General features: G+C 44.2%; 1 protein-coding gene across 7 annotated transcripts in view; it reads left to right on the forward strand.

Moving 5' to 3' along the window:
- Window positions 1-13,872, forward strand: part of LOC109857036 (Down syndrome cell adhesion molecule-like protein Dscam2) — an 87,733-nt gene that overhangs the window by 29,340 nt on the left and 44,521 nt on the right. For all 7 annotated transcript variants that reach the window (XM_020432913.1, XM_020432914.1, XM_020432917.1 and 4 more), the window contains 3 exons: window positions 1,628-1,789; window positions 2,256-2,405; window positions 8,475-8,592. In XM_020432913.1, the coding sequence (XP_020288502.1) occupies window positions 1,628-1,789; window positions 2,256-2,405; window positions 8,475-8,592 (430 nt within the window). The remainder of the gene's footprint in view (window positions 1-1,627; window positions 1,790-2,255; window positions 2,406-8,474; window positions 8,593-13,872) is intronic.

A 13,872-nucleotide genomic window follows, 5' to 3' on the forward strand; every position in this document is an offset into this window, starting at 1 on the left:
CGAGTCGTTTTTGCGCGCCGCGTCTTTCTGTCTCGGTTTTTTGATCCTTCTCCCTCCCCCCCTCTCTCTCTCTCTCTCTCTCTTTCTCTCATGCGCGTTTCCGTGTCTTCTTTTCTCTGTATCTGCTCTCCTCTCTGCTCGTTTCATGGTTTGTAAATATTACCTGCCACGAGACGTCTGCCGAGTTTATGTTCGGCTTGGTTGCCGCGTAACCGAGAGAGCCGAGCGAGCGATACGCGCTGAAGAAGAGAGAAAAGGGGGCGGTCGACGAGGGAAACATAACGAGGAAGGCAGAGTGAAAGAGAGAGAGAGAGAGAGAGAGAGAGAGAGAGAGAAAGAGAGAAAAAGAGAAAGAGAGAACGTCAGTGCGAAGGGAACGGCAAGCACGAGGAGGTGGATGGAGTACGGGCAAACTCAGTGAGTTTTTACCCCATTCTGAAGTCTGAGTGCCTCGCTCCGCTGACTCTCGAAACGGGTTGCGGAGGCAGAGCACAACCAACAGCACACCACACCGCAGCACAGCGATTCCCTGGCTGCTGCTGGCGCTACTACCCTCGCGCTCTACTCCTCCCCCGCCCGCTCCGTCCTCCACGTTCTCTCCCTCAGACTCTGCCCGGGCTCTGGCTTGCCTGACTGCCTTCCACGTTCTTTACAACCTTATTCCATCCCCCTCTTAGACATGCCCTTACCCGACCTTTCAGCCGAGCCCATCAACTTACGCGGGCTCACCCGGGACAGGGGCGGATCGCGACACGGAAAGAGATTTCGGATAAGAAACAGCGTGTCTTTTTTTGGGGAGGATTTTCTAATCTCTCTCTCTGATCATATTGTACACCTTCGTCGGGGTTCGTTTATCAGACGCTGTTTCTCGTTGATGAGCGATACTGAGAAATGAGCAAGCGAGCGAGCGACGCGCGATGTAATTTTTGAAAAATCTATACTTCTCTTTCCTTACGCATAAAAGTTGCCTTCGTTTTCAACAAAAGTCCCGTTATCGCGGCACTTTAAATGCGGACAATAAAAACGATTTATAATCGTAAACAAATGTAATGTGCTTTTGTTTTGCCGCGAAAGAAAAGATTTATGAACAAAATGCGCGCGAACGGGAAGCGGCAAGCGAACGGCGATTGATTCTCCGGTTTCTCGCACGCGCTCTCCCAGCCTGTTGTTTGTTTCTTGCACATATTATTGTTCCGGCGAGATAACATCATTAAATTTCTAGTAAATTAACGAGGGCTATTTGTAAATCATTTTATGCTTGTGTAAATTCTACAGTGCTTAGTGAATGTAACGCCTGTTTACCCGCAAACATCTCGTTGAACAGATCATTATGTATAATTGAAACAGAGGCATAAAATTATGCGTGTATGACGCGCGCGCATGTATATTGCTCTCGCATTTACGAAAGCTCGCTAATTAGGAGCGTTAACAAGCAATGTGTTTAAAATCCGGGGCGAGCTTATCTCGTTTTGTTTCTTATCGATGTGTTAACGATACGTCGAATCGCGCACACGCGTTCAATCCCCGTTCTCGCCAATTTAACATTCTCGTTGCGTTCTTGCACAATTGCGACGCGCGCGTTGCACGAAACTCTCGCTGGCAACTGAAACTCCTCCGTCGTTTGCAGTGGTGAATCAACGTTACGACCCGGAAGTGCAGAGTCCGAACGGCTTCGCGGGCAACAACGTGCTCATGCGCTGCAACGTGCCCAGTTTCGTTCGCGATCACGTCACGGTCACGTCCTGGCTACAGGAACCCGCATTCAACATCTATCCCTCCACAATGGGCGGTAAGTGGTAAAGAAAAAAAAAAAAAGAACAGAAAGAAACAACACGGATTTCGTTGCGTTGGTAATAATAAAAACGAGCGTTATCGAATCCGCGTGGTTTCGAATACGCGAAATTGCTCTAAAATTGTAGAATTTCCCTTTTCATAACGTACAATTATCAGGTATTATTGTAAATTAATTGTACTGTTACCTTGTTGGAAAACACGGATTGTGTTACGCGACGTTATATGTACACGTAATATACATATATGTATATACATATATATACGTAATATATAAATAAAATATATATATATATATATACATATATATATATATATATAGCGATATATGTTATACGATCGCGTATAAACATGTAATTTCCTTCCGATCAATTTAGATTTCCATGATGATACAAGCGTAATTCAAACTTGATGTGTGTGCGTACGGTGATGTGTATGTGTTTGTTACGTGTGTTACGGTACAGATGGCAAATATCATATGCTGCCGACCGGCGAACTGATGATAATCAATATTACGCGAAGCGACGCACAGATGACTTATCGGTGCAGGACGCATCATCGGCTAACTCAGGAAACCGTCGTCAGCAGCAACGTCGGACGGTTGCAACTGAACGGTGAGTACACGTCGTCGTCGAGATTTTTCTCATTGCGCGTCTCCGTAGTCGCGTTATTGTTTGACAAAGCTGACTCTTTGATTAACTTAGCAGCAATGTTTTGTTTTTGAGTTTTTTTTTTTTTTTTTTTTTATAGAAAATTCTCGGAGAATTTATCGGTACTTTGATTTCAGAACGTTGCGCGAACTAGATTTTTCTCATTGTGTCTACTCGCCGCGTTGTTTCACAAAGCGAATTGTTTTTTTTGCAGATTTGTTTTTTACACAGAAAATTCTCGGAGAAAATAATTGGCGTTTATTGCGATTTACGTTAATATTTAACATTACGTAGCGAAATTAGATTTTTTTCTCGTTGCGCTTCTACCGCGAATGTTGTGTTGTTTTTCGAGCAAATTCTTTGACCAACTTGCGAGTTGTTTGTTTGTTTTTTTTTTGGTTTTTTTACACACGAGAAATTTTCTCGGAGAAATTAATTGGTATTTATCGCAGTTTGCGTCAGTATTTGGAATTGCGTTACAAAATGGCGCATTTACTTCGGATCAAAAGTCGAACATTATTCGAGTAAAATTGACATCAATGTTTTTGTTAAAGATTTATTCTATGCACGTGTGTGTTCTTTACACGCGCATACACACGCGCAAACGGGATTTTATTATCCAATATTTTTAGTCAATTTTTCGCCCGGAGCTTAGTTTGTCGAAAACTCGCGTTTTCTATCGCTATATAATTAAACGCAAAAACAATGGAGATTCGATGAAGGTTTCCTTGAAGGAAAGTCGGTTCGTTCCCTGCGGGCTGGCGGATGAAATTGTGTTAATAAAATACAACGCGGTGAGGAAATGGGAAAGTCTGAGCTTCTCATTATCAGTCGGCAGTACGCGCGATCTCATTATCCTTGTTATTGGTAACTAGCTCCGGTCTCGGAGATTAATCCGTTGACGTACGGAAAATGGGATCGGGTTCTATCGCTCGCGTATATCTATCGTGCGTGCGCGCGCGCGCGCGCACACAAAGACTATGTTCGGTTCTGGCAATTATTAAATTTTTCAAAAACGTAAATAGACGAGAAAACGCGGATATATCCCGGTGCGCTTGTCGAACGATAAATTCCGGTTCTGCCTCGAGCCCGAGAACATGTATCGAACGTGTGCGGTGGAGTTTAATTAAATGTTTACTTTAACCCAGCGTTCGATTCGATCGATACCGCGGCAATTATACTTCCTATTTTTTTCGTTCGGAGTTAAAGCAACCGAAAGACGTGACGAGAGAGAGAGAGATCACGACGAAAAGATGAAAAATTTGCGGAGAAATTACGATTTGCCGTCATTGAAAAGTCATTTTTTCAACGTTCGAAACAAACATTTGCAACGAATGCCCGACGTGTCTGGTTTTTCATTTATTTATCAGAGATATCGTATATCTAAAGAGTGTAATTTGCGCGCGAGTTGTCTGTGTTTATCGTCTTTGTCGATTAATTAATGTCTGGCTGGCCGAGAGGCGGTCATTAAGAATCGCGGCATCATCAAACGGACTGTGTACTATTAATTTTCGCCCTCGTTTTTTGCACTCTCTTACGTAATTTGTTCTCCTATCGCATGTCAACGTAAGATCCGGTCGTCTCTCGCGAGGGTCACGAGGGAGGAATGACGATAAAAACGTACAGGAGAGTACGTTTAACTGCCGAGGAGAGCGACTCGGAGAGAAATATAGAGAGAGTGAGAGAGAACGAATTTCTTCGACAACGCGGTCGATGTTTAATTAGATAAGGGCTAAAGAAGTGGCGACAGTATTATATAGCGTTGTGTTAAATTACAAGAGGACTCCTCCTGGATAAACGCGCGAAAGAAGGAAAGGACAGAACCGAAGGTGATGGGCGCGGGCGGCCGGGAAGTTACCCTCGAGAGCGGTCTGACTAATGACGTTTCTCTCCTCTCCTTGCAACGTCATATCGCGCTCGAAATTAAGTGGAACTTTAATCGCGTATTCGCGCGGCGGGCAGGCAAGCAGAGAAAGGCAAACCGGCCCTTTATTCACTTTTCCCGCGATCGAGCCACCCCTCGGGAACGTTAACGTCGAACACCCGGGAGTTGTTATGTAAATATATTATCTGTCTATTATGCTTATTTAGAGGTTGAAATTAATTTCGCGCATTTAACATCCGCGCGCGCTCAAAGTGAGAGCGTAGCACGCGCGCGCGCGCGCGTACACAATGGAATATTGATCGCCCGTGCTTCTTCCTTTTATAATATCAGTTATATTGTCATATCCCGCGCGGAAGTCTTTTTCCCGAACTGCTCTCCGGACGACGTTCGGGATTTTTTTGAAAAAAACTCTGCGGAGAAGAGTTGAGGAACTTCAAAAAGAACTGTGGGTAATTCTCTGTGTGATATCGCAAATTTTGGACGAGACGCGCGACTTATTAAAAGTTTCCCCAGCAGAGTGAACGCGTCGCATTGTGATTTCACGTGTTGCCGCTCTCTTTCTCTATTTTTTTCTCTCTCTCTCTCTCTCTCTCTCTTTCTCTGCGCGTGTGTGCGGAACCTTTTCTTCTTCGCGTATATATTCACGGCATTACTATTCTATATAGATAAACGCGGAATGCGCAATAATACAATGATTAATTAATATTATGATTGTAAATTTTGGCCGAAACTTCATCGTATTCGCGTTAAACAAGCACGCACGCGCGCTCGCTTGCTCGCTCACTCGCAAGTCGTTGCCGGACTCGAAATTAGCTCTCCGGCAATACGATACAATTTAACCGGAGTGCGTGCACGTGTTTGTAATCTATACGCGCGCGTAGGCGCCCTCGTTCTACTCGTGTTCTCCTAATCACACAAATATTTCGGAACGAACATCAATTAATTATCGCCATTATTCGCTCGTGGGTTAATTACCTGGTGTATCATTTGACGGGTTGCCGAATAAACGATATATTCGCTCTGAAAGCGCGAGTGAGCTCGCGCGCGCCATACACAATCGGAACAAACATTTGTCTAAAGCACAGCCTCAAACGACCGGGAAAACGACACGCGCATGTGTGGTGGCGGCAATTAATTTGAAAAAACTCGGTTAAACGTTCAATTCAATAGGTTTCGGGGAACCTCCTGATCTCCATGATTTTCGAGTTTTACGACAAACGAAATCATTTAAATTTATAACAATAATTATTGTCATATTGATAATCCTTAATGAAATAATTTAATTTTATGTAACACAGTAATGTGAATACGCATATACATAACACAGTAGTAATAACAATCATAATAAATGAAACGATTTAACTGCATTATTGGTAATGATAATAACAATAGTAATAATAACAATAGTAATAATAACAAAAATAATAATAACAATAACAATAATAACAATAATAATAACAATAATTGTAATAATAGGCGTTTTATATAACATCGAGATATCGATGTCGTGCGGTGCTGCGCGAGAGGAATCGCGCGCCCGGTTTGTGTGCCGCCGCATAATCAGGAAAGAAAAACCGATTCGACGTGCCCGAGCAAGAATATCTCGGCGGACGTTAAAAAATTCAGGAGTTTCAATTTTCCAGAAACGTACGCGCTCGCTCTCGGTGTGCACTCGTAATAAAACCGGGTATCGTTGTCGTCGTCGTCGTCGTCGTCGGCGGCGGCGGCGGCGGCAGCGGCGGCGGGCAGTTGCGCCGTTGCGATGTTTCCCGCTGGTAAGATAGAAATTTATGCTAAGCGCACTTACGCAAGTTAATAACTTAATAATGAAGTTCGCGGGGCGAAGGAAAAAGGGAGAGAGAGAGAGAGAGAGAGAGGTGGAAATTCGATAGTTTGCATATTTCGGCGGCGGCGCTTGCGCGTATGCTGAATTAACCAAAATCTCGCTCGTACAGTAGTTTTCCGTGGTAATGAGGAAACTTTTCGGACAGCGCATTATCAGTTGCCGCGCGTAAAATCCTAGTAGGTGGCGAATTCAGAACCGGCGCGCAAAGTTAACGTTTAATGCGCAATTGCGGAAGAAATCTAATATCGCGCCGCGGTATCAAGTGCCACGGTAAAACAATTTCGGTGCGTATGTGGCACTCGGTGGAGTTCGGAGGGAGGGCGGGGGTGACGGTACAAACGCGCCGCCCGCGAGTCAGACATCGCGTTATGCCCTCGTCTGATTTATTGGAAATTTCGACGGACGTCGAAATTTGTATGTAGGTTTCGCCTAGAGGGAGAGGAAGTCGGGGGGAGAGAGGAAATCGAACTTTGACATTAAAAAATTCAGATGTTCTCCGGTGTTACGGAAATCTCGCGTATATCTCGACTATACGGGGGATCGACGGTGAATTGAATTAAACAATTTCCTTCGAATAACTTCGCTCGATTTCCCATTTCGGTTTTTCGCAAAACGCGCATTGCGCTCTTTTGTCCGCGTTTTGTAACGGCGAAGTTTTTTTTTTTTTCGGGTTTCGAAATTGGTCCGTCGCGAACACACGGACGGGGAAGAGAGACGCAACAATTTGTGTAAATAATTACTCCGTAATTTGTAAGAATTGTGTGTTTATGAAAGCGATAAGCGCAATATTGGATCTAGTGAGATTGACGCGGGGGCGTCATTGTTTCGACGGGTATTGACGCGCGCAATTAATTTTAATCATGTCGCGAAATGAAGCGCACACGGAGGGTTATGTGTGTATACAGTACGTGCACGTACCTCGCGTAAACGATAAATATTTTTGTCGCGACGTGCGGGAGGTGAGCGTGCCCGCGCGCGCGCGCGCACACACATGCACATATGAACGCGCAGAGTTATTCGACGCCGTAATCCAGCGCATTAATTCCCCGTTAAATGTAACAGCACGTATGCGCCGCTGTCCACACATCATTTGATCGCGAAATAACACACGTGCCGGGCGAGAGAAGGGCACTTGAGAGTATCTATGGACGAATCAATAAACCACGCTGCATTTCCACCGCAGATATGCGACCGGGATAGATTGAGTGGCTCGATTTTAACGCAGCTCGCCCACGCGCGCGCGCGCGCACTAAAATAAAAAAGAAAAAACCCTCTACTTTTGTAATCGAACGAATGGAATAACGCGCGCACGTGATAATCAACATTATATTAGCGCATTCTTCACTCGTTCTGCCGTTCTCAAACGCGCGCGCAACTCGATCGGATTAGATTTTAATTGTAAATTTATCTTTCGCAAGAGAAAAGTTTTCGCGCGAATATATTATTACGCGAGGGCGCGAGGGCAAAATTATACACGTTTGACACGAAACTAGAACGAAAATGTTCACAGGGAACGAAATTTGATTTATTAATGTAATAATTAGGGAGCAAAATTTGATTTATTTAACATAATTGTACATTATACAGCGACGCACACACCCGATAACGAGTAACGTTGTTTGCAAAAATCTCGTTTTAATATCCCCGATGATTCGATTTTGAAAAAGGAAGAAGAAGAGGAAGAAAAAACGCGGAAACTTTTCACGGAACGAATTTTTTTACCGTGTAAAAGCAACGTCTGCCGCGGAGAGACGTTGCCGTCGGCGTCGTTCGAGCGGAACGTAATTTTTCCGACAGTTTCCGTGACGCGCGTGACGTAATTTCAAATTCTCGGCCAAAGCGCGACGATATATATCGTCATTATCTAACGTGACGTTCGACTTCTCATGGCGGTGTCGTATATATATATCGTAAGACGACGCGATGTTATCTGCGACCATAACTTCCCATTAAACGCAACGAGTTCTGCGTGCGCGTTATCGTGTGTGTATACACGTGTGTGTTTTTTTCCTTTCTTTCTCTCAATCTCAGTTTCTTCTTTCCCCTTCTCCTCTGCTCCTCTTCGTCGTCGTCGTCGTCGTCTCCGAAACTCTCGGTCTTCTGCCTTGTCCTCTGGCTCCCTCTCAGACAGTAAGAATTTATGAACATATTTTCCACGTAGCGCACAGCAAACTTGGCTCCGGAAATCGATCGGAGCGGAACGAGGGCCGGAGACTAAATAGCATTCCGTCGTTCGTTCAATCTTCGGCTTTACGCTATATAAGTCACTTTACTCGTCCGTCATTTGTGTCTGTACTTTCAGAAATCCGTGGCACCATGCCGCCTATAATAAACGAGAAACTAGTGTACATGTCGGCGCGTCTGAAGGACACCGTAGTGATTCCCTGCGTGGCCTATGCCAATCCCACTCCGACTAATAGGTGAGTTTTTTCACGAATTGTCAATCGTTTGTTCGTAAACACCCCGTAGATTAAGAACTTAGTCGTTAGACAAGCTTGAGCTTGAGTTGATTAGAAAATATATTTTTAACGAGATATATATATATATATATAGTAGTTCTCGCGTGCACGTGTACTCTGTAGAGCTACATGTGATTAAAGTATAGTCACATGTTGTTTTTCTTCTCTTCCCTGTCACGTGACTTTACTTTAGTCACATTTTTTAAAACACGTGGCTAAAGTACAGTCACGTTACTTTATCACGTAGTGTTTTTCCTCTCCTCCCTGTCACGTGACTTTAAAAAACGCAAAAATATTTTGTTTTATTAGTGTTTTGTTCTGAAGCGATTGAGACTAAAACACAAAAGTGATCGGTTCGATCGTTTTCGAGATATTGCTCTATGAAAATCTCACTTCTCAATCGCATGAATTTCGCGAGCACTACCGTGCTTCTTGATTTATACAACATGAATCGAGAAGCACATCCGAGAAACGTCCAATCAACGTCGGGATAAAAGTGGCAACAATCAATATTGAGAGAATCGACTGTGATTATTTACACTCGCTTTTTCTGGTAGAATTTTTTCAACCATGCGAATTACGACAAATTTGTTTTTATAATTGATGTTAGAATTCGCGAAAATTCGAATATCGCTTTAATTACACAGTAAAAGAGATCTAACTTTTCTGGAAAAATCGATAATCTCGTTTATCACGCAAAAAAACTCCACAAATTTCGAAAATATCCGAAAATAGCCGAAAAACAACTTCGCGTCGCTCCGATAGGATCTAATAGCTCGTAATGTCTCGCGTAGTCTCGCTCTGATACACGCGGATCTGAACGTCGCGTTGGCGAACTGTGTTCCGCTTATCGCGGGCACGGACATCGCCTATTATTGCTTAATTGCTGTGAAACGTTTATTATTAGACTTTAAGCGCAATTTTTTCTCCGATCGACGTGTACTCTCGCGCAAGTTTCTCGTTGCCTTCAACGTTATCCGTTTGCTACCTAAATCAACGCTTTCTAGCGTGCTTTCTTCGCGCTTCATCTGCGCGCGATTAAAGGGTAAGCACGCATTTATTTTCCAAGCGTGGCACCCGGGGAGGGGGCGATATCGTTAGGTAATTTGAATCAAAAAACTTACTTCTTTTCGAAAAGAGATAAAAAAAGCGCCATTCGTGTTTTTTTTTTTTTTTTTTTTTTGAAAAACAAAATTAATTTTCCACGCAAACTCTTATTTTTCTCTAACAAAATGTAGGTTTTTTAATATAGGATTCTAAAAATATTTTATTACTATATTATATAAAAATCTCTCTGTGCAAAAATTTTTTTCTCTACAAAACAAATTGCAAAAAATAGCAAAAAATGATAGCGCACATTGTGGACTCTTATAAATTGTTACGTCGCTGTAAAATATAAAAATAGAATACAGGTTAATGGTAAATATTGTTATTAATATGTGCGCTCACAGAGAGAGAGAGAGAGAGAGAGAGAGAGAGAGAGAGAGAGAGAGTATATCGTAAAAAAACTATTGTGTAAATTTAAAAATCTAAAATATATGACTTGAATATAAAAGTTTAGTAAAATTAAAAAATTTTCATCAAGCTTTAACCCGCTTGCTTCGAAGCGCCTATTTGGATCGTTTAGTTAGACATTAGAAAATCCGACGTTAGAATTCGCTCGCGCGAGCGTGAGTCGTCGTGACTCTTGATGTCAAGTACGGAAACGAGCGCGCATGAATTAAAGCGCAATGTCGGAGATTACAGCAAGACGGGAAGGGAATTTTAGCACGCGCGTTACCTACTACGGAATAGCGGTCGAATTTCGCGCACACTCAGCGCGGCGACAGCTCAGTGTGAATGGCAGCTAATAACGAAGAGTGACCGCAACGTACACGATAAATATTGACGATCCAATATTAGGACGCGGGCGCGCCGACCGAAATTTCAGTTTCCTGTGTTTCCCGATTTCATGCGCGCATGAAACGTATAAAGTATAAACGAACGAGCGAAAAATCACAGAGCGCTCTGTCTGGCGCTTTTAAACGGACCGTCCCATTGTGCCCGCGTTTTTTCTTTCCTTTCCGCGGAATACAGAACCATGACGCGGAAAAATTTCTCTTTACCTTTTATTTATTTTTTTTCTTTTTTTTTTTTCGTTAATTTTTATTAAATGTAACAAAAATTTTTTGTTGCTCTTACAAACCGCCCGAGAGATAGAAGGGATCTGAAAAGAAAATATAGTTAACTACACGGAAATTTATATAATGAGTTCTGCGTTCGTTATAAAATCAAAAGCAGCAGTATTCTATACACATGCGCGCGCGCGCGCACGTACGTGTGTGTATGTTTGAGAGATAAAAGATAAGAACTCATTATATAAAATAACACGCACGCACGTGCACGTTGACGTGCAGCGGGAATCAAACGCGTGCGATTTAACAGTGTTTTACGCGTCGAGCGTTGAAACTGCTACGCCCGACAGCCGCGACGAGGAAATTGGAATCTTTGTGCAAACAGACACAAAACATATGGACGATACTTATCCACGTTGCTACTAGACGTACGCTAGCCGCGCGGTGTCTTTCTCTCTTTCTCTCTCTTTCTCTCTCCTTAATAAATGTACGCTTTCTCTCTCTCTCTTTCTCTCCCTCTCTTCTCTGTGTTTTCCTTATATTAATGCTAATTTTAAACATAGATCCGCACCGGAATATTTTGTCGCGCGGGAGAAACGCGTCCGAGAGTTCATCGACACGCGGATTTATGTTAGAGCACGACGTGTAAAGAGGAAGAAAGATAGACAAGGAAAACGAACAAGAAAACCGTTACATCTTTGTTTCCGCGCAAGCTCTCTCCCCATGTGTATTAAATATTATACGTTAACGACCGGTTCTTTCTCTCTCCTTTTCTCTTTTCTCTCTCTCTCTCTCTCTCTCTTCCTCCACTAGGAAGTGGATCATCTCCTTTTGTTTTCCCGTTCCGCGATGTACAATATTTATCTACGAAAGAAGAGAAACAAGGATATAACTCCCGACGAGAGACACTACACACCACCGGGATATAGAGGAGATGTAACATCGCGCAAACTTACGTGCAAAACGCGCTCTCAACGCGTCGTAGAAGCGACGAGTGGCTGTGCGAAACTTGTTGCGTGGTAGGGGGAGAAGCGGTGTTATTAGAGTGGATTACGCGATTAGCAACTAGTTTGGTTCCATCATTGATGCCGCGGAGCGCCGTATAGAGGATCGCGCGGTAATCAAACTTGCGTCGAACACACGGCGTGTGTGTGCGCGCGCGCGCGCGCCCGCGCCCGCGCGCGTGAGACCCGAGATACACTTTAGAATAGTTTCGCATGAAAACGGATGAAAAGGCATCGTACGCGAGAGATTATACCGCGATCGATGAAGAATAGCGGTTATATACATATCCGCGCGCGTTTCCATCGAAATAGAGAATTTTTTTTTCTTTTTTTTACTTCGTCTCTCTTCGTCAGTAACGCGAAATGAAAATTTCAAACGTCGCCGTCAGAACATATCGACGGTACTTTGATCGCACGCACGTAAAATTTGTAGAATCGGTGCGGATAGAGCTGCGATGCTGCGGTTTGACTCGCGTATACGGTTAGGTACGCGCACGCGCGCGCTCGCTCGCTCGCTCATTCGTTCGCTCGCGCGTGTGTGTGCGGATTCGCGGCTCCCGGAGACTCGCGGGTGTGTGCGTGCGACGACGGCACCAGCAGCCAGAGGGATGAACGAAGATAGCCGGAAGATATATAGACGTCGGCGAGAGGGCTGTATGGGTAGCGCAAACAAACCGACCGCTGATTACAGAGACTGCTTCTGACAGCCCATCAAATATTCCGCATTTACGTATACGTCGACGTCACTGAGTATTCCGTGCTTGTGTTCATCAACCGCTCGTTCCCCGCTCCCTCTGTTCCCGTCCTCCCCTCTCCGAGCCACTACTCATCCTTCTCCTGGTCGCACGGCTCTTCTTCCAACCGAGCTCGGCTCTCTCTAGTCGTCTCTTACGCGGGGGTTGATTTAGTCGACGGAAGAGAGCCGCGAGAGAGGCCGGAGAAGATAGAGGGACAGGAATGAGAGAAGAAGGAAGAGAGAGAGAGAGAGACAGAGAAGAGGAGAATATAGGAGAATGAAGGAGCAGACGAGAGTACACGAAGATGGGGAAGACGTAGACGAGAAGAGAGAGAGGAGACACACAGAGAGAAAAGGAAAGAGAGAGAGTTTGAGGGTTCGCGCAGAGACTTCCATCTCTCCGAGTTCTCTCGCACTCGAGAGCATCCCCATATCCCGTCTCCTTCCCTCACCAATTTCCCTCCGTAAATTCGATTATCTATAGGTATACTCCTCATCCCCGTGGCTCCACTTCTGCCGTGCTCTGACGACGCCATCGCCGCACCGACTCTCTTCGGCCTCCTTCTCGTCGTCGTCGTCGTCGTCGTCGTCGTCGTCTCGTTGTCGTACTTCTACATCTTCACTTCGAATGCGGAGTAAGCAAGAGTCCTCCTTCCCTCGCCTCTTATATGCTGCAGTGTACCAAGCGGATTTTCGAAGCCACGTGGGGCCGATCACGCGAGAAAGAGATCGAACACAGTCGCGTTATTTGCTACTCGCGCGGGAGAGACGATATGCCGGGGCTAATGGCGCGTTACGAGCAATCGACGAAAAGATGAACTGGCTCCATTCGGTCTCGATAAACTTCCCGCGGGGAGATAAGGGTATTTCCACCAAGAGGGTAATCGATTCGGAAGGATGTCGGCGATAATCTAAAAAAAAAAAAAAAAAAGTATAAATTCATCTCGCGACATTTGGCTTCGCACACTTATCAATCTCGTTTAATTTTAAAAAAAGCAAAAAAAAAAAAATTCGGAGGCCGAATCTGGTTTGAGCTTCGAACGAAACTTTTCGAAATAAATGCGATGTGTCGCGCATCATTAAATAGAGATTTATTTCTCCCTCCGTTTTTTTTTTTTCGTCTCTTCCCCCCCCCCTCACGCACAATTTTTTTGTGTCTCGTAAAGAGCATCGCTAATTGTGGCAGCTTTATTTTTCTTTACATCACAAACTGCTAAATCGATTTCGGCAGCTTGTTGAGACGGGGGCGCTTGTGAAATAAACTAGTTTCATATGTTAATAAAGAGCAGCCGTATTTTTAAGACTAATACGGTTTAATTGGAACAGCTCGCATGTTCGAAATATATCTGAGTCGCGTTACAAATTCATGGCAATCCGACTGCACAAA

Source organism: Pseudomyrmex gracilis, unplaced genomic scaffold (genome assembly GCF_002006095.1).
Source record: "Pseudomyrmex gracilis isolate BER0280 unplaced genomic scaffold, ASM200609v1 scaffold_141, whole genome shotgun sequence".
NCBI classification, from domain to species: Eukaryota; Metazoa; Arthropoda; class Insecta; order Hymenoptera; family Formicidae; genus Pseudomyrmex; species Pseudomyrmex gracilis.